Source organism: Gorilla gorilla, chromosome 5, assembly GCF_029281585.2.
Source record: "Gorilla gorilla gorilla isolate KB3781 chromosome 5, NHGRI_mGorGor1-v2.1_pri, whole genome shotgun sequence".
NCBI classification, from domain to species: domain Eukaryota; kingdom Metazoa; phylum Chordata; class Mammalia; order Primates; family Hominidae; genus Gorilla; species Gorilla gorilla.
The window spans coordinates 22,695,225-22,722,173 of NC_073229.2; the positions used below are offsets into that span (position 1 = coordinate 22,695,225).

At 47.5% G+C, this 26,949-nt stretch overlaps 1 protein-coding gene and 1 long non-coding RNA gene across 2 annotated transcripts in view; both read left to right on the forward strand.

The window, feature by feature from the left end:
- The window catches only part of LOC129534434 (uncharacterized), a 76,791-nt gene extending 72,244 nt beyond the window's left edge, over positions 1 to 4,547 (forward strand). Inside the window, exons 5-6 of the long non-coding RNA XR_008681036.2 lie at positions 727 to 837; positions 1,884 to 4,547. This is a non-coding gene — a long non-coding RNA (uncharacterized lncRNA). The remainder of the gene's footprint in view (positions 1 to 726; positions 838 to 1,883) is intronic.
- Positions 4,548 to 7,907: 3,360 nt separating this feature from the next.
- Positions 7,908 to 11,951, forward strand: PPP1R3G (protein phosphatase 1 regulatory subunit 3G). The gene has a single exon (XM_004043227.5). It carries the CDS (start codon positions 7,941 to 7,943, stop codon positions 9,015 to 9,017), a length of 1,077 nt encoding a protein of 358 aa, XP_004043275.4. The 5' UTR covers positions 7,908 to 7,940; the 3' UTR covers positions 9,018 to 11,951.
- The last annotated feature ends 14,998 nt before the right edge of the window (positions 11,952 to 26,949 follow it).

Consider the following 26,949-nt stretch of genomic DNA (forward strand, 5'->3'; position numbering starts at 1 on the left):
TTGTGTTTACCATGATGAGTATTTACAGTCATCCAAAGTTAAATTTTAAAAAACTATGAAATATAAGTGAAATGACTTAAAAGGGGTGTAAGATCTACCTGAGAATAAAAACTTGACACTAAAACTTGAAGAATTAATAGATAGAAAGTCAACTATATTCTATTGGTCCCTTTAGAATTTAAAGGGTTTTTTATCTCTAATTTTTATTTGGTGGAAATATTCTAAGAATTTTATTACTGAAAACAGCATGTAAAATAAATGATTATACAACTAATGGAATCACATAAATAGAAGCAAAATTGAGTTAAAACTGATTCTTTAGAAGCAAAATCCATTTAGGGTTCTTCTTCTAAAATATGAAGGATGATTCTACAACTTTCCTCAGTAATCTTAACAAATTTTTATTGCTTGTAGGTTAAGAATAATTGCAAAATGTAAAGTTTACATAACTGTTACTTTCAGAAACATTTTGGGTTTCATCCTCAGGCCAGTCAGTTCTGACCTACAAGTTACAATGAGACAAGATTATGCAAATCATGTTCAAGTCTTAATCAAGTAAACATAAGTAAAGCACATTGAAATGGAGAAGCCGAAGAGATTAAGAATTTTAAAAACATATAAAAAGCCTTAAATCTTTCCTATTTTCTCCTCATTCCCTTGGCTGTAAGAAGGTGGGATGGCCCCTTTTAACTGGGTACTTTTTTTTTTTTTTTTTTAAATCAAAAGCAACATGACCTGTCTCAAGTGGAATTCCAGAGAGGGCTGCAATGGGGCTCAGACGGTGGACTGTGTCAGCGTGCTTCATCTCAAATCCTGGCTCAGCAGTTTGCTACCTGGGTAACAAGAGCTATTCATTTAACCTCTTTCAGCCTCTAAGACCTGTTGTTGGGTATAATCATCATCCTCATCACATAGGGCTGTGTGAGGACGACAAATGATGTAAGCAGTGTTTAGTACACAGTGACCAGTAGGTGTCAGCTGTACTAGATGTCATTCTAGTCCTGGCTCTTCTAGATTGGCTAAATGGCTTTGGTTAAACACATTATTTAAAACTCCCTGGCTTTATATTCTGAGCCCTTAAAGTTCCTCAATTCTATTAGAAGGCACACATATGAGAAAACAAATGATCCAGGCAAGAAGGGTCATGTTTTTTTCAAATTCATTGCAAGTGTATTCCCTTGCCATATTTCAGTTTGTGTTGATAAATGGGGCCTAAGGTGCTATAGAACTTGATCCCTTCAAGTTACAAGGCATTTTTCTTGAAAGTTTCCACTGCTGCAGTTAAGCCCCTGAAAAATCACTGTGGCTTTAGCTTAAGCAAGCTAATCTCTTTCAAAAGCCAAAGAAGAGTTAGGAAAATTATTTCTAAAATGCTTTTGCTCTTTTAAAATACTTAAAATTTTTAAATATTTAAAAATACTTTGGCATATTATATATGGTGTAGGAGAGGAAAGGCTTTTCCTCTACCCTCTTGGGTTCTATGGCTGGGCCTGAGAATTAAACTCACAAAGGCAGCTAACCAGGAGAAAAGCATACAAATTTTACTTAATATGAATATTTCTATGTGTACACAAAACCCTTCCTATGTAAGAAATAGAAACCCAAAGAAGTGGATAGGTCTGAGAGCTTACACACCCTTTTAACAAAGAATTGTGGAGATGTAATAAAACAAAGGAAAAAGGGGTTTGGGCTGGGGTCAGTAAACTGTCAGAAAGTAACTAGGAAATATATGGAGGAAACTAATGAAAGATAAAGGTTAATTTAGTAGGTTTGTTTACACAGATTCATCTCTGCGTTGACTTCCCGTCTCTAATGATAAGAATATTCTCTTCTTGGTGCAAGGAAGGCATCTTTCTTATAGAGTGTTTATGTCCTGCTTTTAGGTAGAAAGGGGAAGTTTGAGAGGTCTTCCAGCATCTTCTCAATTGCTTCCAGCTCAAAATAATCAACATGCCAAAATGGCATATTTTGGGGTCACGTGTTCTGATCCCCTTCAATTCCCTATCTGAAACTTCATAGGAAGCGTCACATATTAAAAGCTGACTTGGTGGATGTGAAGAGAAAAATGGAATCAGTAGCTGAGTGATAAGAGATTTGCAAAAGGAGAGAAGAAGATGGATTAGAACAAGAATAAACAAACAGAACAACTACAACAACAAAACTAAACCCACTTCTCCTTATACCATTGAACCAGTCTCCCTATCCTGGGAATAGGCCAGTCCAATCAAATGGTTGAGACTCATTGATCTGATGGAGTGTTAACTTTGTTTTTAAAGGTACGAATTAATCACCATTTGTCCTATCTGATTCACAAAGAAGCAGAATTTTTCACCAATGATTGTGCAAGCTCCTCCTTGTTGGGCAGTCAGTGTATCCAGGGCACAACTATTTTGGAGTACAACAGTGGGTAAACTATTCATTTCTGACTGGAATACTTCCAATGTTTGCATAGTGGTATTGAACTCTGGTTCTATTACCATGGGAATATTTAGGATCACCTTTTCCAAGCCATGAATTCTAAAACTTGGAAATAAGGTCCTCGACATTGAAAAGAACTTGGAGTGAGGATTTAGTGGGTATTCTATGACATCTCATCTGGTATGTTTATGTGGCACTACTATATGAATGAAGGAGGCCAAGTTTGTAATTTGGCTAGTATTCAAGGTGGAGTACATGGTGATGGAAGGTCCCAGATATCTGAGTCAAAACTGTCCTGACCTTTTAAGTGAAAACCCTTTACATGCCTTGTTGCCACATAAAATAAAAAGAGAGAAAAAGACCAGTGCTGTTCATGGTCAAAGTCAGAGTGGAACCTGCAATTCTCCAGATCTAATGTGTTTCATGACCCTTCTCATTGGTCATACTGGGATCTGCATACCTCCATGTGCCTCTGGAAGAGCAGAACTGTTTGCCAAATATCTAATACAGGAGGCCTGCAATCTGGGTCTGGAAGCTGTAAGGCCTGGTTTTGTTACTTGGCCAAGTTATTCCAGGTTTTTGGTCTACTCATTCATAATTTTTGGTGTCGAGCATCCGAACCGGGAGCACCTGAACTATCTCAGGCTGTGCAAGTGTGGCCTGGGAAACAGCTGAAACATTTGGTAATTTGGCAAATATTTGTGCTTAAAAGGCAGTGCTGGAACCAATTATGACTTCCTTGAGGGGTTTGAGAATGCTACCTACGGAATCCGACTACAGGGTTGGAGTGTAACATCGCCTTGGTATATCTAGGAAGGGTCCAGGACCATTTCTGTTTTCAATGCAAAGGGGAAAATTCCTTTCCAATGACTTCAACTGAATTGTTTGACATTTCCCAGCCCAGACTCCAGACCTGGTGATCAGATGATCCCAGCCCCAGCCTTCAAACCACTGCAAATAGAGAAGAGACAAGCTATCCCTGAGAGAGCCCTGCCCAATCTATAGAGTAATAAAGAAAATAAATACTGTTATTATTTTTAAAAACAGCCCTGTTTGGGGTGGCTTGTTATGCAGCAATAGGTAACACGAACAAACGGTAAAGCTTGGAGCCTCTGAATGCCCGGAGTAAATATTTTAGCAGTGGAGGCACATGATGTTTGAAGTAGGACTGAACACACTTCGGGGGGGTAGACTGCACAGTCTAAATTTCAAGAAGTTAGTTTACATGTTACATCATTTAACTATTAACTTCAGGGCTTTGCATCTGAGAGTAGAGAAGACCTGGGCCCTGTCTCCGGGAGAAAGCTTAGGGGACAGTGAGCTTGGAAAAGCAGTCCATCCCCACCATCCATTGTGCCAGAGTGGAGGAGTGGTGTGGGAGCCAGAGATCACCCATTGTTTCTGCACCTTTCAGGAGGCAAGGGGGAGGACCCGAAGTCCCCATGGGCCGCAAGGTGGGTGCACACCATTTCTGCTTCTGAAGTCCTTCCTTGGCTTCTGAGAACAACCCTCTTCCATTCCCTCCAACCCTTCTGGCTGTTCATTCTCTATCCCTGTTGCAGGCTCATCCTCCTCCTCCTGACCTGGGAACATCAGGGCTGCTCAAAGCTCAGTCCTGGGCCCTCTTCCCTTCTCAGCTTTAGACCTCCTGTAGCATAATAAAAATAGACATTTGGTCTTTGTCCTTGGTTCCTGAAATAGAAAGGCTAAAACTCTTGGAATTTTCTGATAGAACATTTGTTATTACTTACATTGTTAGTGTTATTTTGTTGTAACATCATTGTTTTTTATAAAGAGTCCCTTTTGATCACACCTGAATTTATGCTAATGAGATGACTCAGAGTGGGCTCTCTGGACAGCCTCAAGATGGGCTGGGTACCAGAAACACCAAGTGATTAGAGGACTGGAACTTTTAACTCCACCCACTGACCTCCAGAAAGGGGCAGGGGCTGCAGACTGAGCAAAGCTGGTGGGGCTTCTGGGTGGGGAGCATGTGGAGACCCTGGAGGCTGGTGCACCCCGAGGGGCCCTGGAAGTCCCATGCCCATCCCACACTCTTGTCTTCTATCTCTTCCCTTTGCCAGTTCCTGAGTTTTCTTCTTTATAATAAACTGGTGAACTCAAGCAAAGTGTTTTCCTGAGTTCCGTGAGTCATATGGAAGCTGGGGATGGGTTGTGGGAACACTAATTTGTAGCTGGAGGGGCAGAAATGCAGGCAGCCTGGGCACCCCGTTTGCAAGTGGCTTCTGAAGTGGGGGCCGTCTTGTGGGACTGAGCCTCTAAACTGTGGAGACAGACACTAGCTCCAGGTAGATAATGTCAGAATTGAATTATTGGACACCCTGTTGGAGAACTGGTGTTAGACACCACTTGGTGTTGGAAAGAACCAGAGAAGCTCAACCTGGTCAAAACAGAATTCATGATCTTGCCCTCCCTCTATTCCTCTTCTGGGGGTCCCTGCCCCAGTGACTGCTACTGTCTACCCAACAGCTCAAGTCCAAATCCTAAGGCACCTCCCTCCCCCTACCTCCCTGCACCTACCCCCACTTGGGGCCATAAGTGTGCTACATTGGTTTTCACTCCTAAATAGCGCTCAGATTTGTCCACCTCACAACCATCATCTCTTAAGTATGATCACCCTTCACCACAACAATGGCAACAGCCTCCTATGGGGCTCACTCACATTGTTTCTGTCCCCAGTAATTTGCTCTTTGTCCTGTATCCAGAATGATCTTTTCAAAATTTAAATCTGGTTAGTCACATTCATGACTCAAAACCTTTTGATGGCCTCTCGTTGCTCAAGGTTGAGTGGCTGTCCCCTCCCATCCTCAGCTCCGCCAGTTCCTCTGTGCTCTCTGCCCTCAGGCCACCCTGGCCTTCTTCCAGTCCAGCCCCCTGACACTCCCTCCAGCAGAGCCTCTGCGTGGCCCAGCACGTTCTTCCTTGCAGTCCGAGCTGTTCCCTCCCCCTCACCTTCCTCACAGGCCTCCTGACCAGGTCAGATCCCACCTGCTCAGCATTGGCCAGAGGGGCTGAGTTTGTATAGTGTTGGCCCCTCCCACGCACTGAGAGCTCCCTGGGGGTGGGACCTCTAGCATTTCCACCGCACAGAGGACGGTGGGCCGGGGCTGGGACCAGTGCACCTGCATGACCCTGAGAGTGATGCCTCCTTAAATTCTATGCCCCAGCACCTCCCTCACCTCCTTCTCTGTCCTGGAGTGAGCATGTGCCCCAGTGAGGGTTGTAGCCCAAAGGGTCGCCACCACCTCAAAATCTCTTTGAAGTCTTATTTTATCTTTAAAATAGCTTGTGAATTTTGTATTTAACTCCATAATGTAGCAATGTGTATTTAAATGTAAAAGCAATGTCCTTCCCGAAATCGGAGTTGCTGCAGGAAGACAGGCCATGTGTGCCTAGGGCCTCTTGGAGACGCCATGCCCAAGTCAAGACACAGTCATGGAATTCCACACTGGGCATAAAATGACCAGCAAGAGTCCAGCAAGGGGACCGGCAGGGCCCCCTTTACAGGACATCACTCCCAGCCCAGGCTTAGTAGTGATGGGGGAAATGTTTCCTCTAAGCTGCCTGGCTTCAAATCCCATGAAAGCCACCCTGTGGGGCCTTGGCGATGAGAAATCTTTCTGCAGTGTTGTGTCCTATATGTAGGCAGGAATGATGTCATTCCTATTTCATGGACAGGACATCCTGTAGGTGCTCAGTCAATCAATGTAAGCTCTTAACACGCTCCTCACCCACCATCTCTTTTGCCTGCCCTCTGCCAACATGGCTAAAACCCTGGCCCCTTTCAGTTCTGCCAAACCATGACATGTTTTAGTTATGAAGCCCCAATTAATTACGTTTCTTAATTAGTGGTTCTGTTTCTAGAATCCCCAACTTTCTATATAAGTAACTGAATACACATCCACATAGGTTTAAATACGGTCCCCAGAGCCCAGCATCAGCATCCCCTTGTTAGAAATACTTCCAGGCCCCAGCCCAAGCCCACTGAGTCACAAACGCTAGGGAGCTGGGAGCAGTGGGGGGCGCCTGTAATCCCAGCTACCTTAGAGGCTGAGGCGGGAGGACTGCTTGAGGCCGGGAATTTGAGACCAACCTGGGCAGCATAGCAAGACCCCTATCTCGAAAAAGTTAGAAAGAAGGAAACTCGGAGCGGGGCCCTGTGATGTGCCAACAGGCCCCCGAGTGATGGCTGTGCATGCTGAAGTAGAGTCACTGACTTAGATGGCCCTCAGGGTGGCCTTAAAACCAAAACAAGAAAAACACCACTTTTAGACGTTCCCCCAATCCCTAGGTACCACGACGCGCTTCCCCACCCCTCCCCGGCCTCAGGTTCGGGCCTCGGCCCCTGGCAAGGCCGGAGCAGCAGGGCGGTGACAGCGCAGTCCGGCGCGGGCCAGGCCCCCACTCCCGGTGGGCGGGGAGGGTGCTTGGGGCGCTGGCGTCCGGTTGCGGTGGGAGGTGGTGCGTGCTGCGTGGGCGCCGGCCCCACGGGGCCCCCTCTCCGCCCTCCCTGCGGGAGCCCGGGGCGCGGACTCGCGGGCGCGTCGGGCGGGACAGGGGGAGGGGCGGGACGTGCTCCCGGGCCTGGCGCGAATGGCCTCCGGCCGCTCTCGGCTGCGGGCCATGGCCGCTCCCCGGCGCGTCCCCACACGGTCCCCGCCCCAGTCTGGCCGCAGCCCACCCCGCGCCGCCACTGGGCAGATGGGGGCGGCGGCTCCTGCCTCCCGGCTTTCGGAAGAGCAGAGAGGAGCGCGCCTGACCGAGTCAGGCTTCCGAGTGGGATTGGAACCCGGGGCGCCCTGAAGTTTGGGGAAAGCAGGAGCAGAAGGGAAGGGATGCGCTCCCCGCTCTCCGGCGGCGCGGAATGGGCCTCCTTCCAGCCTCTGCGTAGGCAAGATTTCCCCAATTGCGCGCTGCACCGGGGACTCCCCAACCCGTGAGACAGCCAAGAGGAGAGCGCTCAGTGACCCTCTGGGGGGCAGAGCCGTCAGGCCAAGTTCATGGGCAGGAAGACTTTGTGCACGTGGGGGTCTCTGAAGGTTGAGCGCGAGCTCTGCACCCCCACTTCGAGGCACTCAAGAAGCGGAACAGACGCGAGCCCCGCCGGGGGTGCGGGTGAGGGCTGCAGGGAGCCCGCGAACGACAGAAAGTCGCCCCCCGCATTCCACCCGAGCACTCGGGAACACGGCTTCCAGGTGTCCCAGCGGCCGCGCCTCCCCGCCCCCGGCCCTCCCCCGTCGCGGGCAGGTTCAACCGGGAGGCGGCGTGGCCCCGGAGCCGGCCCCAGGCCCGCATCCTCCTCCCACTTCGCCCTGGGCAGCCGCAGCTAAAAGCCGGAGGCTCCAAAGTGGAACTACGTTGTCTTGTCGAGCCTGGGGCGACTCGCCTCGGGGAGGGCGAGCCTGAACTGCAGCCCTGCGCTCCTTCCACGGCCCGAGGAGTTAGTTAAGTCTCCAGAGGGGCCCGCTTCGGCCCGAGCAAGTCCAGGGGCGAACGGCGTCATGGAGCCCATAGGGGCGCGGCTAAGTTTGGAGGCGCCGGGACCAGCGCCCTTCCGAGAGGCCCCGCCGGCCGAGGAGCTGCCCGCCCCGGTGGTCCCCTGTGTGAAGGGTGGCGGCGACGGCGGTGGCGCTTCGGAGACCCCGAATCCTGACGCTCAGCTAGGGGATAGGCCCCCGTCCCCGAAGGAAGAGGCCGCCCCCCAGGAGCAGGAGGAGCTGCTGGAATGCCGCCGCCGCTGCCGCGCGCGCTCCTTTTCCTTGCCCGCCGACCCCATCTTGCAGGCGGCCAAGTTCCTGCAGCAGCAGCAGCAACAGGCGGTGGCGCTGGGCGGCGAGGGGGCGGAGGACGCGCCGCTCGGCCCGGGCGGCTGCTGCGCCAAGTGCAAGAAGCGGGTGCAGTTCGCGGACACGCTGGGGCTAAGCCTGGCCAGCGTGAAGCACTTCAGCGAGGCGGAGGAGCCGCAGGTGCCGCCCGCCGTGCTCTCGCGCCTCCGAAGCTTCCCTATGCGTGCCGAGGACCTGGAGCAGCTCGGGGGGCTGCTGGCCGCGGCTGCAGTGGCCGCGCCCCTTTCAGCGCCGCCTTCCCGGCTCCGGCCGCTCTTCCAGCTCCCGGGGCCCAGCGCCGCGGCCGAGCGTCTGCAGCGGCAGCGCGTGTGCCTGGAGCGCGTGCAGTGCTCGACGGCCTCGGGCGCTGAGGTGAAGGGCTCCGGCCGGGTGCTCAGCTGCCCTGGGCCCAGGGCCGTGACCGTGCGCTACACCTTTACCGAGTGGCGCTCCTTCCTGGACGTGCCGGCTGAGCTGCAGCCCGAGCCGCTGGAGCCACAGCAGCCAGAGGCACAGTCTGGGGCCTCCGAGCCAGGGTCCGGGGATGCCAAGAAAGAACCAGGCGCCGAGTGCTTCCACTTCTCGCTGTGCCTGCCCCCGGGCCTGCAGCCTGAGGACGAAGAGGACGCCGACGCGTGCGGCGTCGCGGTCCACTTCGCTGTCTGCTACCGCTGCGCGCAGGGCGAGTACTGGGACAACAACGCGGGCGCCAACTACACGCTGCGCTACGCGCGCCCTGCGGACGCGCTCTGAGCCGGGAGAGTTTCGAAGAGCCGTGGGGCGGGGTTGATTAGCACGTGGAGCTCGGGCTGCCGCCTCAAGGAACTTGCTGGGACGCTTTGCTGAGCGTGGCGAGTCTGGCGTGAGGGGCGCGTGGAGGGAAAAGAGGGAGACTTTGAACCGTCGACTCACACCCCAGCAGACAAGTGAGCGAGCTTAGAGAGCCCGGGCAATGCTCCGAAAGCCTCTGACCTCAGTCTTCTCGTCCGTTTGACCTTCCTACAAGGCCTCTAGAATTCCCAGCCTGCGTCAGAATAGGAAGAAACTTCCAAGGCCCGGAGCAGCTGCCTCCAAGAAAAAGGCTCCCAACTCCCGGGCATGGTTCTAAGGCCTTGGGATTGGTTTTTAACTCTAAATATCATATTGTAGCCCTTGCAGCTTGCTGGAGACCCCCAGGGAAAGAACAAAGCGTCCTGCCACCGTGCACGAGGAAGGTGCCACGGACTGTGGGTGCACGCGTGGGACCTTTACACCCCAACCTATTTCTCAGAGAAAACCCTTCGGGGCTGGGCCAGGCCACCCTTTTCTTTTGACTGAGATGTGGGTAATGTGTGCCCAGACCTGACGTTGTTTATTGTGCGACATTGTGTACAAATGTCCTTTATAAAAGTAAAGGCCACTCGCACCCCCTTTTACGCTGTACTCTGAATTTTGGCTTTCGTGAGTTTGGGGAGGCATTGGCAGTCGGCCGATCTTTGTCAGCTGATGATGTGCGCACTTTAACAATCCTTAAAACAACAGCCTACAAATTCCTCCCCTTCATTCCTTCCTTTCTACTGCGAAAGGGCCCAAACTTCCCATGTGCTTTAAAATGTTCTGTAGAAAGTGTTCTGTCCCCCTCCGAATTAAGACGTTTGGTGAATTGAAATGCCAGTCCTCGGGCAGGCCTTGGCTGTGATCTGCGAGAGCCGGGCACGCACGCCCCAGCGCCCTTTATGTAGGCAGAGCACACTGCTATGAGACTTGCCGGGCCATTAGCAGTCAGAGAAGCTGGGCCCTTTTAGTCGCTGGACTGCCAGCGCAGGGGATGGGGGATGGGAAGGTGGCTTTCTGTTCCTTCCAGAGCCACAGTGGGGAGTGGCGACTTGATGGAAGAGGAAGCATGCCCAGCGAGTCAGTGCTGCGCAGACGCAGATGGCCACCTCTGCAGGCCCGTTGGGTGGGGTATGGACGGCCTTGGTCGCTGTGCTGGCTGTGGATGCCAGGATGATGTGGCCGTCTGTGCATGGGTGGGCAGGAGGGCATCCCGAGTAAGGTCTGTCACCCCTTGACTCTGCCTCAGTGATTTCCCTTTTTTTAAGTCTTCCCATTTTCCAGCACATGGCGAGTACAGTCAGTCGTTTTAGGGATGGTAGTCTCTAAGGAGGGACAGTTTCACTGTTGCTTGATAGAACAGGGCTGGGCATACGTACATTTGGCCCATGGGCCAAATTTGGCACACAGCTTATTCTTGTAGGGCCTGTGACCTAAGAATAGTTTTTACATTTTTATTTTTAATTTAATTTTATTATTATTATTATTATTATTTTTCGAGACGGAGTTTCACTCTTGTCGCCCAGGCTGGAGTGCAATGTGCGATCTTGGCTCATTGCAACCTCCGCCTCCCAGGTTCAAGCGATTCTCCTGCCTCAGCCTCCAGAGTAGTTGGGAGTACAGGCATCTGCCACCACACCTGGCTAATTTTTGTATTTTTGGTAGAGACAGGGTTTCACCATGTTGGCCAGGCTAGTCTTGAACTCCTGACCTCAGGTGATCCACCCGCCTTGGCCTCCCAAAGTGCTAGGATTATAGGCGTGAGCCACCTCACCTGGCCTTACATTTTTAAATTGTTGAAAAAAATTCAAAAGAAAGTACTATTTGGTGGCACATGAGAATTATATAAAATATATATTTCAGTGTTCACAAATCAGGTTTTACTGGAACACAGCCGTGCACACTCGTTTCTGTCTTCTCTGTGCTGCTTCCATGCTACCGCAGCAGAGTGGAGTAGACACAGCAGAGACCAGATGGCAAAGTGTAAAATATTTACTATCTGGCCCTTTTACAGAAGGCTCGCCAACCCCTGCTCTAGGGAAGTAGTGTTTTTTAAACACAATATGCTGACAATTATAGTTAATAAAGCATTTAGACTTTAGTGAGCTTTTGCCACTTGAAATACACCCCCTTTGGGTAAAGGTAAAACTTTATATGACTCTCAGTAATCTTGTTTAGAATAAACACGAAAATGTGAAAAGTGCGGTTATCATTGTGTCAGGTAGGGGAATCTACCTGTCACCTTCTTTCACCTAAAAAAATAGTAACACATCAGTGCAACTGAAACATAGCACCCGTTTGAATTGGCTTCAAACTACAAAACTGCCAGATATTTCTGTGCTTCAAAATGTGGCATCTTACACAATAGAAGTATTTAGTTTGAACTTTGGGTTGGAGATATCCCTTTGACTATGGCAGTGTTTCCCAAAGTAAACTGATCATAGGAAAAAAAATAATTTATTGACAGCAAGCCATCAGGAGTTAACATATTACAATTTAGACTTTTAAAAATGGTCAATGGTCATATCAATGAACTAATGAATACTTAATTCATATATGCTTATAAAAACTTTGACGAAAAATAAATGATAAAATGAAACAATTTTTCTGTTACTAAATATAAAAGCTATCAAGCCTTCTGATGCATCATCAGGTAATCTTGGTCTGATATACCATTTCTTAAAAGTACATTATTGCATAACCATATTTTTCCTATGTATTTATAAATACATTAATTTTTAAGATATTGACAGTATACATATGCTATAACATTGTTTGAAAATGCTTGTTTGTGGGGCAATAAAGCAACATTTTGAATTGTTTTGAGTTACTTAAAATTAAATGAGGAGCCCAATAAAATGATTCAAACAGAGATGTTCGTGTCTAGTATCCTTTAAAATGGTAACCCATTAAATCTGGACTCAAACAAGAGAAATAGATTTTTAGTGGTATGTACAGAAGACTTTCTATTCTGTCATAACACCATTATTGATTTTCAAAACTATATTTTAAAGTTCAAATGATTCATTTTAAAAGAAATTATTTCATAATATAATGAGCATCCAGTATGGCTGCTAGGAAAGGAAACCTAGTTTCGCTCTCCTCCCGGTCTGAGAGACTAGTGCGTCAAATGTTCATAATTTGGTAAAATATTTTAAACAGCCCAGTATTTCATCAATGTGTGTAGCCTTTCCAAAGCATTAGCATTGGCAATCTTTTGAATGTCAATTTTGTTTTATAAAAGTGCCAACTTCTCATTGTAGACTAATAGCAAACATTATGCAGTGAAATGTAAAGGTAATAAAAATAGGTTTTCTTTGTTTTTGAAAAGTTATTTCAAAGGAAAGGGCAATACGACCAGAGTGAGGAAGTATTTAAGAGTGTATTTCCTGAAAGGAAGACACACACACACACACACACACACACACACACACACACACACACACCACAAACAAAATCCCTGCAATGCAGTCAGTGCTTTTTTGCAGCAATATTTGCTTCAACTTGAGTAAGTGAAGGTCATTCTCCTTAAAAATGCAATAACTTTAACACGTTACCTAGCACTAGTGATAAAAACTAAGTTCTCAGCTGAGTTAATGACCCTGTCCTCCACCAGAGAGGGAGTCTAGTTTCTTCCTTATTGGCAAGTGTGTCCATGAATCACTGGGTAAGGGAATGTTGGATGAAATGTGTCCCTATCTAGAGCTTCAGAAACATGGGCTGAGAATGTGGCAGTTTGTATGAAACAATATTCTCCCCGGGAAGCTTCCGGTTTATGAAGCAAGGTGGTCAGCCAGTTCCAAGACTTAACTAGGGAGGGTAGGATCCTGCTCCAGGAAGTGTACGGTGGACTCTGGAAACCCACTGAGCTCTGGAGACCCTGGAAGTCTCTGTCCAGGGCAGCAAGAGCCACGGCTCAGGCAGCCTTTCAGGAGCAACTGGGAATGGGGGTAGTTGCTGTTATCCACAAACCTCAGCTGTAGGGGCAGGGGATTTTCTCCTCTCAGGTGTGCGGTGGGCTTTCCATTCTGACCGTCCCCTCAGGCAGTGTCCTTTCTTCTGCCTTGACCGAGGGGTGAGGGCTTCCCTGGAACGCTGTGGCTCTTGAGCCTGTCCACAAGGAGGCCGCCCACAGCCTTCCTGCTCAGTTCATTTTAGGAGCATTAGTGTTGGATTCTTCATACGTCATTTCACAGGTTTCCATATTTCCGCTTTCTAGCACAATGGTTTCTATTTTAGTAGGCTAAGATCTTTCATTCCCCTACTCAGTTCTGTGTTTCTTTGGAGCACTGTGGCTTGGAGCCTTGTGGGGCAGAGTGATTGGTGCCATGTGTTCTTTATCAGGAGTGTAAGGAACAGCCCTAGAGAGGAAATGTGATTTTTTTTTAATGGCATCATGGAACTGAATCAAACTTGCATTTTAGAGAGGAAATGGGATTTTTTTTTAAGGCGTCATGGAACTGAATCAAACTTGCATTTTAGAGAGGAAATGGGATTTTTTTTTTAAGGCATCATGGAACTGAATCAAACTTGCATTTTTGGTTCACACAATACGACGCAGGTTTGTAGATTAAAAGAATATGCTGTGACTTGTGGAAACTTAACTGGCAACACGGATTATTTGCAGTCCAGCGTTTGTCCAGCCAGTCCCCAAGATGCCGGGACCCGATGGACTCCTGGAATCAGGGATGTGCTGCCTGAAGTCACTAAGGCAAGGGGCTGGGAACAGCTGACAATCCGGGCTCATTGCAGTGTCCCGGCCTCCCCTCCTACAGAGTGGTCCTGGCTGTCTTGAGTGTAAGTGGGCAGATGCTTGGAAACCTGGGACACACTGTTTTTTGCTTCCAGACCACAAAATAGACACCTTCCACCTTGTGAACTGTTGTGTTCCTCTTTGGACTCCCTTTAGCTGATCAGGGAGGTGACATCAGAACGCAGCGGTCACTGATCCTTAAATCCTTCAAGGTCTGATTGTCAGAGTGCTAAATACCGTAACTTCAGGCGCATTCAGATTTTAACTCTTTTGAATCTTTTTGGTAGACATTGCATTTGCTTTTTGTGAAGTTTAGTTCTTTGACTTTGGTTGACTGTGAACGGGAAACTTTTGGAAAGAACAGAGGCACATGTCAGCTAAATGAAGATGTTTGAGATGGCAAAGATCAAGGGCTTCCTTTTAAGATTTGCTGGTGAGATTTTCCTACTGAGTTGGTACTAGAGGAATCAAATAGGTGAGATCAATGGAGTAGTAAAAGGCTGTTTAAGTAAGTCATGAGTTCAGAGCAAGTTCAACCAGAAACTCCACATTTATACAAACCACGCATATACATATGCAAACTTTTCTGGTAAGGCAAAGCCATTTTCAAGTGACTTATAAGACATTTAAGGAAATTGGGCTGGTATAATTTCTCCGATTGTAGTTACTCCTCCTATTCCCATCGTTGTCACTGGTCAAGTCCTGTTCTTTGAAACTTGTTACCTGAGGTCATTTCCCACAGAGTCAACAGCATCCTAACATAGCTGGAAATACGAAATTCAGTCTGAAAATCTGGATGAATTAGGAGTGGGGCAGACAGATTTCATGAACTAAGCTTGAAACATTTCATCTTTAAGTTGAAAATTTCATGAACACATCCTGCAGATGGTTTTTCTACAAGTAGCTACTCTTGGGTCAGGTTGAGGAAGCGTCCACTCTGGCAGATGAGAATTTTATGTTCCTGGGAAACTAACAGCCCTTAAAGGGATTGCCTTGCTGTGCTCTGAGGATGTGCAGTTTCAGCTCCTCCCTTGACAGCTTTGGGTAAAGAACCCGTGTCATCAGGAGGTTGCTCTGGTGCAGGTGAGGCAGCATCTTTTTAAACCCTTAGTAGGGGAAAGAGCTCACTATTTCCCAGAAACTTTTTCTTCCCATAGGTTTTACATTATTTTTAAAAAATGGCCGGGTGTGGTGGCTCACGCCTGTAATCCCAGCACTTTGGGAGGCTGAGGCGGGAGGATCATGAGGTCAGGAGTTCGAGAACAGCTTGGCCAATATGGTGAAACCCTTTCTCTACTAAAAATACGAAAAAAAAAAAATTAGCTGGGCGTGGTGGTGCACACCTGTAGTCCCAGCTACCAGGGAGGCTGAGGCAGAACAATCCCTTGAACCCGGGAAGCGGAGGTTGCAGTGAGCCAAGATCGTGCCACTGCGCTCTGGCCTGGGCGACAGAGGGAGACTCCGTCTCAAAAAAAACTCAGTCAGTTTATGTTCAGAGCCACTGTAAGTAGGTTGAAGCATTCTGTTTGTGTTCCTTTCAGTCTGGTGAAGCAGCAGTCGTGTTTATGTGCACAGACTTCAGGCATTTTTTTTAATTGCACTTTTCAGCCAGCAAACCCAGAGCCCCTGTGACGCTCGGATCACCATTAGGTGCAGAACCTAAGATTAGTAAGTTTCTATTTGCTGCATTAGGATTGTAAAAGCATAGATCCAACTGGGTGTGAAGGTCCCCACGATACCTGTGAATATACTTGGGTATTAAATTGCAGACAAGTGTTAACAATGAAACACACAATATGTTCTTTGGAAATAAAATAACTTAGCACACATTTAGAAAGGTCTGTGCGTCCCCCCACCCGCAACCCCTCCCAAAAACCCCCACCTGAACTAGATGTTGCTTTTGTAACCAGAATCCTGAGTTATTTTGGATTGTGCTGTTTACCAAAGTAATTAAAGATGAATTTATGTATTGGTGCAATGAGCCCTGGAAGACTGCTTTTTGTTTGTTTTTTTGTTTTTTGTTTTCTGGCAGAGAAAATGATGTCTTTGAGATGTATTGTAAAAATATTAAGTTCTGAGGCCAGGGGCTGTCCCTGCCTGGCATGACCCACCACTATCTAGAGCATGTGACAGTGGAGGGGGATGGAAGCCTGCCTTGGGGCTCCAAGCCCAGGCTGTGGCTTGTCCTCTCTGGCCTCTGCTGACTCTGGCCTGGGCAGAAGTGCCCGGATGGCTGCTTCAAAGTCAAAGGCAGAGTTTTCTGAGCCTTCACTTTAGACTCTGCCATGTCCAGTTGGTTCAGAAAATCTTACAAAATGAGTCTGGTATATCCAGCTATAATTTGCCACTTTACAAAAAGACTTTTTAAAAGGAGTCTGTAGTATCTGGTTAGATTTGTTAGATCCAAGGGTTTCTGTAACAATTTGGCCCCATTCTCTGCAGGCACACGCATGAGAGGCAACGGTGGATGCCTGTGGTCCATTAACCATTACGTGCTAGCAGAGGTTTGGGACTGTAGGGCAAGGGAGACCCAATTTCATGTGCAATGGCTTCCTTGTGAGTAATAGTCCATCGACCACCATTGTAATATCACTGAAATGTCCAAGTCATTTCTTCAGGGTCTGAAAATGCAATGTAGCCTCGCCAGGTGTGTGTCTGGAGTCCCTGAGCTTTCTAGGGATGCTGCCTGTGCAGGGTCCTGACTTGCCAGTGGGCCTGATGAGGCCCCCAACCCCGACTAGGTTGGTTCCTGGGACTTGGGCCAAAGCGTCTGACTTAACTGAAACCAGATAGGGCTGAGTGCTCCTTTGTCAGCTACACAGCAGTGGCAAGAATGAGCCACTATTGTGGATGGTGTGTTTTAATGTGATTATGTGGAATTTTAAACAGTTCCTTCTAGTAATGTGAAAGAAAAAAACCTCATTTACCTCTGTTTTAAGATTTGCTTGAGGCCAGGTGCAGTGGCTCATGCCTGTAACCCCAGCACTTTGGGAGGCTGAGGCAGGAGGTTCATTTGAGGCCAGGAGTTCAAGACAAGCCCGGAGAACAAAGCAAGATCTCATCTCTATAAAAGAATTTTAAAAATTAGCCAGGCATGATGGCACACACCCGTAGTCTAAGCTACTCAGGAGGCTTAGGTAGGAGGATCGCTTGAGCCAAGGACTTTGAGGCTGCAGTGAACTATGATGGCACCACTGGACTCCAGCCTGGATGATAGAGTGAGATCCTGTTTCTTAACAAAAACAAGACAACAAATTAGAAAAAACATTTGCTTGAGCAACGTGCCTGGTGGAATATTAGGGATGACTAACAGATTTCTGTGAATGTGGTTTTGACAGTGTTTATTTACACTGAGAACTACTGCAGTCCAAGCCCAGCCTTCAGATGTCTCCTTGGTTTTTAAACAGGGTAATTCTATCCTTGTGGCTTGAAAATGTCTGTTCAATTCTGAGGATTTTCTTGTACTTTTTGTGGCTGCACGACTGTATGGTGGTGTTTCTGTGTGTATTACACCTACAAATTGTGGAACCAAAGCCCTGATTTGAATACAGAATGTGAGCGATGTAGTACTTTAAAAGCAATCACTGAAGGGGAAGGGGGATGAAGAGGAGTTGGTTAATGGGCACGAATATACAGTTAGATAGAAGGAATATGTTTACTATTCGGTAGTACTGGAGGGAAAGTATAGTTCACAGTAATTTACTGTGTATTTGAAAGTAGCCAGAAGAGAAAATTGGTAATGTTTTCAACACCAAGATAATCGTTCGAGATGATGGATAGCCCAGTTACCCTGATATGATCGTCACACATGTACAGGTGTCAAAATAGCACATGTAGCCCCAAATATGTACAACTATTATATATCTATTAAAGATTTAAAATAAAAGTGATCACTATGTCTACAAACATTTTTTGGTGCTCACAATCGGGGAGAGGGTGTGATTCTGGCATCTAGTGGTAGAGCCCCTGGGTGCTGCTAAACAGATCCTCATAATAAAGAATTATTTGACCTAAACCTGTTACAGGAAAAACCCTAGACAAATTAAATTTAACAGTGTTTAACGAAGCAAAGAACTATTCATGAGTCAGGCAGCCTGCGAACTAGAATAGATTCAGAGAGGCTTCCGGTGCAACCAAGTGGTAGAAGAAGATTCATGAACAGAAAAAGCCAAGTGACGTACAGAAAATGGAAGTGAGGTACAGAAACAACCGGATTGGTTACAGCTTATTGCCTTATTTAAAGCTGATTTCAACAGTTGGCTGCCTGTGATTGGCTGAAACTCAATGATTGGCACAAATGTAGGTTACAGTCTGTTTACATATCCAGTTAGGTTACAGTTCACTATGTACAGAAAAACCTTTAGGCCACACTTAAAATATGTAAGGAGACAGCTTTAGGATAACCTTAACAAACCTCATTGCTGAGGTTAAAAACCCTGAGTATTGGCTGGGCGTGGTGGCTCACGCCTATAATCCCAGCACTTTGGAAGGCCGAGAGGCAGGTGGGTCATTTGAAGTCAGGAGTTCGAGGCCAGCCTGGCCAACATGGTGAAACCTCATCTGTACTAAAAATGCAAAAATTAGCCAGGCGTGGTGGCTCACCCCTGTCGTCCCAGCTATTCAGGAGGCTGAGGCAGGAGAATCGCTTAAGCCCAGGAGGTGGAGGTTGCAGTGAGCCGAGATCGCACAACTGCACTACAGCCTGGGTGACAGAGTGAGTCTCCATCTCAAAAAAACAAAAAACAAAAAACAAAACAAAACAAACCCCGAGTATTATGCCAAAGTAGATTTCCTGATTTTGACAATGTACTATGATTACGGAAGACATTTTCATTGTGGAAAGCTGCGTGAAGGGGATATGGGATCTCTGTGTGCTATTTCTGCAATTTCTTGTGAGTTTTAAATCATTTCACAATAAGAGTTACAATAATAAAAACTAAACAAAAAAACTGCCACTAGGTGGGTGCAGTAGCTCATGCCTGTAATCTCAGCACTTTGGGAAACTGAGGTGGGAGGATTGCTTGAGGCCAGGAGTTTGAGACCAGCCAGGACAACATAGTGAGACCCTATATCTACAAAAAATTTAAAAATTAGCTGGTTGTAGTGGCACACACCTGTAGTCCCAGCTACTTGAGAGGCTGAGGTAGGAGGATTGCTTGAGCCTGGGAGGTAGAGGCCACAGTGAGTTATGATCATTTCACTGCACTCCAGTCTGGTGACAGAGCAAGACTGTTTCAAAAAAACAAACACAAAAATCCAACACTACCACTGAGAAGTGTATAAAGCATTGGTGAAGAAGTACCCTTAGCTATGGGAGGTGGCCTGTGTGCGGATGAGACACTGGCTCTAGGACAGCCAGGCCTGCGGTTGCCACCAGCTCACCCCTGGCTAGCCAAGTGCTTTCAGATAAGACCCTTAAAATAGTGTGAGTGAGTTTCCATGCTTGCAAAATAGGGGCGGTAACTCCTGCCTAATATAGATTGTTGTGAGCACTGAGGGAAGTTAGTTGTGAAGTGCCAAGCAAGCCGTTGGTCTCAACATCTTTCTCTTTTCCCTCTGGCCTCTGCCAGTTTGGTTTTTGCTGATTTTATTCTGAGGATAAACACTGTCTGGCTCCAGCTGAATGTAGGAAGCATAACTGAATCTTCCAGTTGGGAGAACAAATGATAGTAGCCCTGAGTGTGCTAACCAGACAAACTGTTTTTGTTACCTGGGCAGAAAGTATCCATTTGCTTCTTGTCCACACGGTGGGACGCTCTTAGTTTGTTTTCTGTTGCTTATAACAGAATACTTGGAACTGGATAATTTATAAAGAAAGGGAATTCATGTCTTATAGTTATGGAGACTGTGGAATCCAAGGTGAAGGAGCTGCATGTGGTGAGGGCCTTCTTGCTGGTGGAGACTCTCTGCAGAGTTCTGAGGTGACGCAGAGCGTCACATGGTGAGGGGGCTGAGCAGGCTTGCTCAGGTTTCTCTCCCTCTTCTTAGAAAGCCACCAGTCTAATATATCTGTATGTTTGAGACGGGGTCTTGTTCTGTCACCCAGGCTGGAGTGCAGTGGCACGATCATGGCTCATGGCAGCCACCAGTCTAATATACCTATATGTTTGAGACGGGGTCTTGTTCTGTCACCCAGGCTGGAGTGCAGTGGCACGATCATGGCTCATGGCAGCCACCAGTCTAATATATCTGTATGTTTGAGACGGGGTCTTGTTCTGTCACCCAGGCTGGAGTGCAGTAGCACGATCATGGCTCATGGCAGCCACCAGTCTAATATATCTGTATGTTTGAGACGGGGTCTTGTTCTGTCACCCAGGCTGGAGTGCAGTGGCACGATCATGGCTCATGGCAGCTAAAGTGATGGGCTAAAGTGATCCTCCAGCCTCCAGCCCCAGCCTCCTAAGTAGCTGGGACTACAGGCATGAGCCACCGCACCTGGATCATTTTTGTTGATTTTTTGTAGAGACGGCATCTCACTATGTTGTCCAGGCTGGTCTCTAATTCCTGAGCTCAAGGAATCCTCCTGCCTCAGCCTTCTAAAGTGCTGGGATTAGAGGCAAGAGCCACTGTACCCGGCCAATAAATTAATATATTAATGGATTAATCTATTCATGACGGCAGAGCCTGCATGACCCAATCACCTCTTAAAGGCCCCTTCTCTCAATACTGCCACTTTGGGATTCAGTTTCAACAGGAGCAATGAAGGGAGACAAATATTCAAACCACCGCAGATGTGTATTAAGCATGCACATTGTTACATCATACCCATGCAGTACATACACTAATCTCACTTGCATACACTGCCTTTCCTTACAACAGCCTCTTCAGAGATTATCCACCCGATCTAAAGCAGCTACTCTTGAGGGGCCTCCTGTTTGGTGTCTGTTCTTTTTGTTTTGTGTGTGTTTTTATACCAAAAAAATTCTTTTTAGAGATAGGATCTTGCTATGTTGCCCAGCTTGGCCTTGAACTCCTGGGACAGGCGGTCCTCCCGCCTTGGCTTCCTGAGTGGCTGGGACTACAGGGGTGCACCACTGCACCCAGCTTGGACCTTAATTTATACGGACAACTCCACGCCTACATCTACAGATAGTCTCTGTGCTTACACATCCTGCTCCGTTCCAAACCCAGCCAGCTCCACGCATGTAAGGAAATGGCATTTTCTTCATTCAGATGGACCCTCAGCCTCCCCAGGGTTGGCACTGTGAGAGTCTCTGGTAGGGCAGGCCCAGCAGGCACGTGGCTCTGCTCTGCTCGGGAGTGGTGTAGGGCCAGGCTGCCTTTGGCTGCAGGCTGCCCACAGCAGAGAGCTGCTTCTCAGCCTAGGCTTGGCCCAGAGACCCCCGCTTCACATCAATGCCGTTCTCATGAGCAAACCCATTTACACATACCCTCGGAGTGGGCCTGTCCCTATGCAAACCTGTTTGGCAGTGTCTCCTGAACCAGAACAACCCCATGATCCGAAACTCCACCTAGGTACAGGAGTGTGTACACACGAGCACCAGGAGACACGTACAAGAATATTGACGGTGGCATTGTCTGTCATAGTCAAAAGCTGGAAACAATGCATGCTGCAACAGCCCATCTGAGGCAGGGTGGGCAGAATGGGGTGAGGGAGGTACACGTCCACGCGCCTCATCTTACATCACCCGAGGCACGCACCCATCAGTACCATGGCGGGCAGAACCCCTGGTGGTCTCACTTGCCAACTGTGTCTCTCCCTTGCTGAGGGGAATGGCTGCTTTCCACTTGGTTAGGTACTCATAGGATGTGATGCCACTTTCCTGGATGACTTTACTCAATCCTAACTCTCAGCTGGGGGGTGGGCTGGAGGAACACCCATTCTTCACATCTGGTTGCCGAGAGGACTTTTCCCATGTTTGTGGTCTCTTCCCCTCCACCAACCCCCTCATTGCTGCTCACAGTGACCCGCTTGGTGGGTGACAGCCATTGTCCACGCTGACTGGTGGCATAAGCACATCTCTCAGAGGTTCTGAGGGTGGGTGGGTCACGGCTTTCTTGTCTCTCTCTTCTTGTACCGGGGGGCTACAATCTGGGCAGTGCATCTGCTTTGCAGACTCATGTTTCCCTTGGATTTGAAGGGGCTAGTTGAAGGTATATATTTATATAATTGTTTTTTTTTTTAAAGACAGGGTCTCACTCTGTTATCCAGGCTGGAGTGCAGAGGCATGATCTCGGCTCACTGCAACCTCCACCTCCTGGGCTCAAGCGATCTTCCTAGCTCAGCCTCCCGAGTAGCTGGGACCACTATAGCACGTGCCACCACACTCAGCTGATTAAAACAAAATCTATTTCTCTATCTATCTATCTATCTATCTATCTATCTATCTATCTATCTATATTTTATAGTGATGAGGCCTCACTATATTGCCCAAGCTGATCTTGAATTACTGTGCTCAAGTGATCCTCCTGCCTTGGCCTCCCAAAGTGCTGGGATAGAACCAATTTTGACTCTAATGTTGTTCCTTGTAGCCTATGTCAATTATCAAGATGACATTCTGTCTCTATGATCTTCATATTTTTTATTTCTTTTCTTTTGTTTTGAGATGGGGTCTTGCTATGTTGCCCAGGCTGGCCTTGAACTCCTGGCCTCAAGCAATCCTCCCACCTTGGCTTCCTGAGTTGCTGGGATTACAGGTGTGAGTCACTGCACCTGGCACATCACTCCTAGTTTATAGCTGAAGAAATTGACTGTCAGAAAGGTTGAGTCATGTGCCAGGAAGTAAGAGCCTGAGCTTGGATTTGAACCCAGGTCAATCTGACCCAGATCCACTGCTCTGAACCATCTACTCATAAAACAAATACACACACAGAGAAGCCAGCATATCTGCACTTGAGCCACAGGAAGGACATTTTGCTTGGGTGCCTCCTCTCCTCCTTGGTCTCTCCTCAGGATGCAGCCCTAGACATTTAGACCTGTCAATGTCTGGACCAGAGGCCAGTGTCCCTCTCTTTACCATCTTGGACCTGTCGTGGCTCTTCTGCAGGACTCAGCAGGACGAGGTCCCCTTCTCAGTAGGGAACTTACCTACTAAAAAATGGGAACTTACCTCTTGTAGGCCTCAATATGGCTCCATATTTCAGTAAAACCCAGCATGTGCCAAACTGCAAGTTACAGAAACTGATACAATCCAGCGTGAGCAAGGAGGGGAGCTGGCTCATGGATGCTGGGTTCTTGCCTGGAATCTAAGGGCCATGGGGCCTCTCCAGGGCCTGGAAGCCAGGACGTATTGAGCCCTGGAACCAGCAGGAACAGTCCCTGCCTCATCTCTGCTCTCTGAGGCTGCATTCGTCTCTCCTTCCAGAGTGGATTTCTCTTCTCCCTTGCCTACATGATGGACGGAAGATGACCGCTCTGGACCTCCCAGGCCTGTGTCACTTGAGCTCCAGCAAGAATCCCAGACAGAAACAGCAGCTCTCACTCCTAGTTCTAAGAGAAAGTACTTGGCCTACTTGGGGACGGGTGTCATCCCAGTTCCATCAGCTGTGGTTAGAGGTGGGGGTGGGGTCATGATGCAAAATGGTGGTCAAGAACCCCCAACTCCTGTTGTGAGGGATCAAAAGGGGTTCCTGTGAGCTTGGCTGACACCCCCAATGTCTCTACTGCAACCAGGACTCTGCAAAACACAGGCATACAGCGATGAGTGAGGTGTGCTCCTGTGGACGTGTGTTCCTGTTAAGGGGATGTGCTGTTGCCTCTTATTTCAGTGAGGGGCAGTCCCCCTGCCAGTCTTTCAGGATCAAAGCGCTGGTGTTATCTTTGCTTCACCCCCATCCTTTATTCTGTGTCTCCATTGCTCATCAAGTCCATCATTTGGAAATGCCTTTTGGATTCATTCTTTCTTCTCCATCTGACCCACACAGACACTGCCCCGTCCTCTGCCAGCCCCTAGTCCCCTTACGTCTCTGTGCCTGCCACAGGGCCCTAGCTGGTCCCCCTCCCCTCTCAGTGGCCACTCTGTGTATCTCTCCCTAGCTGCTCCACTGCACATCGCTGCCGTACATCGCTGTTCCCTTGCATAGCAGCTCCCTTTCCCATCACGTAACCCCCACAACCCTTATCCTAGCATTTATGGCTCAGGTAGAAGTAGCTCCTCCTTCTGAATATTACTCCCTTCCTCTTCCAGCCCTATTTTATCTGTGCCTCTCCCAGGGAATTTACAGAACTCGTACAGCTATTTACATACATGTCTTAAGGACAACGCAAAATGTTCCGTGATTAAAGGATGAATCCATGTTTGGTCCATTTCTTCATCCCCTACGGTATCTGGCAGTTTCTAGAAGGAATGACACAGGAGCTAACAGTTATTGCTTACTGTGTATTAAACCTCGTGAAAGAACTTTGTGTTACGCATTGAAAATCCTTATAGCAACCCTGCAAAGTAGGTATTTGATTAACTCCTTTTTATGAATGAGGAAACAGAAATTTGGTGAAGCTACTTGCTCAGGATCTCACCGCCAGGAAGTGGCAGGGCTGGAAGATGAAGGAATGAATGACTTTCTAGGCTGTCCATACTTGGGGGCTGCATATAGTTGACCTGCTCTTATTTTCTCAACAAGAAGCCTCTGTGAACCAGGATTCAGGCAACATCACACAGCCAGCTAGTGGCTGGGCTGGGGTTAGAGTCCCTCGTACATGAAGACATTCACCAGCTCAGACTGTCCCATCCAGTGACTAGTTTCTTTTCACCATCCTCAAAACTACCACCACACCATTTTATCTTTCCCTCTCTCTCTCTTTTTTTTCACTCTGTCCCCTAGCCTGGAGTGCAGTGGTGCAATCATGGCTCACTTGACCTCCTGGGCTCAAGTGGTTCCCCTGCCTCAGCCTCCCAATTAGCTGGGACTACAGGCAAAACACGAAAACACTACATCCAACTAATGATTTCTTTTTTTTTTTTTTTTTTGGAGAGTTATGTTGCCTAGGCTGGTCTTGAACTCCTGGCCTCAAGCAGTCCTCTTGCTTCGTCCTTCCAAAGTGTTGGGATTAAAGGTGTGAGCCATTGCACCTGGCCTGATTTCTTTTTTAAAGACATGTTTTATATTTTCCGTAGTTTGAGCTATTGAGCTACCCTTTCTCTACTTTGGACAAGCTTCTATTTATACAGAACCACAAGGAAGTGTTGGTTATGTTTTAAGTATGTTAATGTATGCTAAACTTGGCAAATTAATAATTTTAAACACATTACATGCTTGAAATATGAATGGAAGAGTGTCTTTGGCAACTCTTGACTCTTAGCCTCAGCATTGTAGTCCTTGGTCATACATCCTGTATGTGCTGTGCAAATCACACATGTGCATGTAAATGAAACGCTCCTTTAAGACTAGAACCAATTGAATTGTTATTAAACGGTCTCTGTATTCAAGACCGACGAAGTCACATGAATTCACTAGGTAACTGACAGGAAGTTCTAGTGAAATGTTTCAACAATATTTAACTGACATTCCCAAACAAAGTAAATAAAGTACCTTTCTGGCTGATGGAAGAAAAAGCTTTCTATTTAGTACCATTGGACTAAGAAAGCTTATCACTTTATTAGGAAGAGAAAGCGGACCATTTCTAGGCAGGTATTTTCTTGCAGAACCAGCCTCTCACTGGAAGTCTTGCATCCCTGTGGAGGTACAGCCAGAATGCCTCATGATCAACACGCGCCACGCTGTGGTCAGCACAGGTGTGGTTAGCCTGAGACCGGCTACTCAGGCTCCAAGGGCAGTTCCAGCTCTATTGGTGTCAGTCATTCTTGTCATCTAATTTCAAGACAGCACGACACTGACTTCGCTTTTACTGCTGTGGTGTCAGCGATCCCCCAGGTAAAGAATACAGTCCATTAACCTCTGAGAGTTTTCCTTCTGGGTTCTCTTCAGGGTCTTTGAAGTCAAAACTCTGCCCTTGAGCAAAAGCAGCTGCATCCATCCTATTCCCCAAATGGATATCAACACGAGAAGCAATTTTCATCCATGGTTCCCTGCGGCACTAATAAGAGCTGCAGAAAGATTGAAAAGTGAAGATCCTATTGTTCTCAGAGGTGAGCTGAGCCACCGTCCATATAGACTTTAGGTAAACTCTCCAAGAAAGCCTGCTGAATCATAAGCCATTGCTTTCTCCATCAAGTTCCAGTTTTTCTCTAGATCATTTTGTAACAACTGGCAAACACAGAAGAAGTGGCGAGGCATCTGTCAACTCGGGGTTGCACGTGGCACGGCTCCTGTTGGCTGTTCTTTTGTTCGTAATAATGAATATCCACTCGGGTTCTGCCAGCTTCATCTTTGTGATCTCAGCAAATGTGTACGTTCCAGAGATCCAGGAAAGATGGCTGCTTCATGGGGCTTCTGAATCACCCAGGGCTACTGACACACAGCCACTGGCACAGGTTCACAGAGCTAACACTTGATCATGTGGGTTCAGACCCTACTTATCAAGGGACTTCTCATCCACGACTGTGGGCAGGTCCTTGGGGACAGGGAAGCTTTCTCCTTCTGCTTTTTGATCCGTTATCTTTTCTTCAGCTTCTGCTGTTATTTATAGGTTCGCTTCAATATCTGAGATATTCTTTTTTTTTTTTTTTTTTGAGACAGAGTCTCACTCTGTCACCCAGGCTGGAGTTCAGTGGCGTGATCCCGGCTCATTGCAACCTCTGCCTCTGGCTTCAAGCAATTCTCTGCCTCAGTCTCTTGAGTAGCTGGGATTACAGGCACCCACTGCCACGCCTGGCTAATTTTTTTTGTATCTTTAGGAGAGATGGGGTTTCACCATGTTGGCCAGGCTGGTCTTGAACTCCTGACCTCGTGGTCCATCCACCTCGGCTTCCCAAAATGCTGGGATTATAGGTGTGAGCCACCACACCTGGAGGAGATATTCTTTAATCTAGAAAGCAAATACTAGTTTGTGTGAAGTACTTAACAAAAAAAAAAAAAAAGCTAATTTTCTACAAATGTATATTTTCTGTATACTTGTTGATATTTTATTGTGCTTTTATTTTCAGTCTTAGAAACAGGCAGCCAATATATAGAGCAACCTTCCTCAAACTTTTAATGTTAATCTCATGACCAAAGTAGAGAATCTCCCCCGACCAGCCCTCCTCTTCCAATCGAACTTAC

Coding starts and splice junctions, on each gene's coding strand:
- PPP1R3G (XM_004043227.5), top strand. CDS start 7,941: ATGGAGCCCATAGGGGCGCGGCTAAGTTTGGAGGCGCCGGGACCAGCG.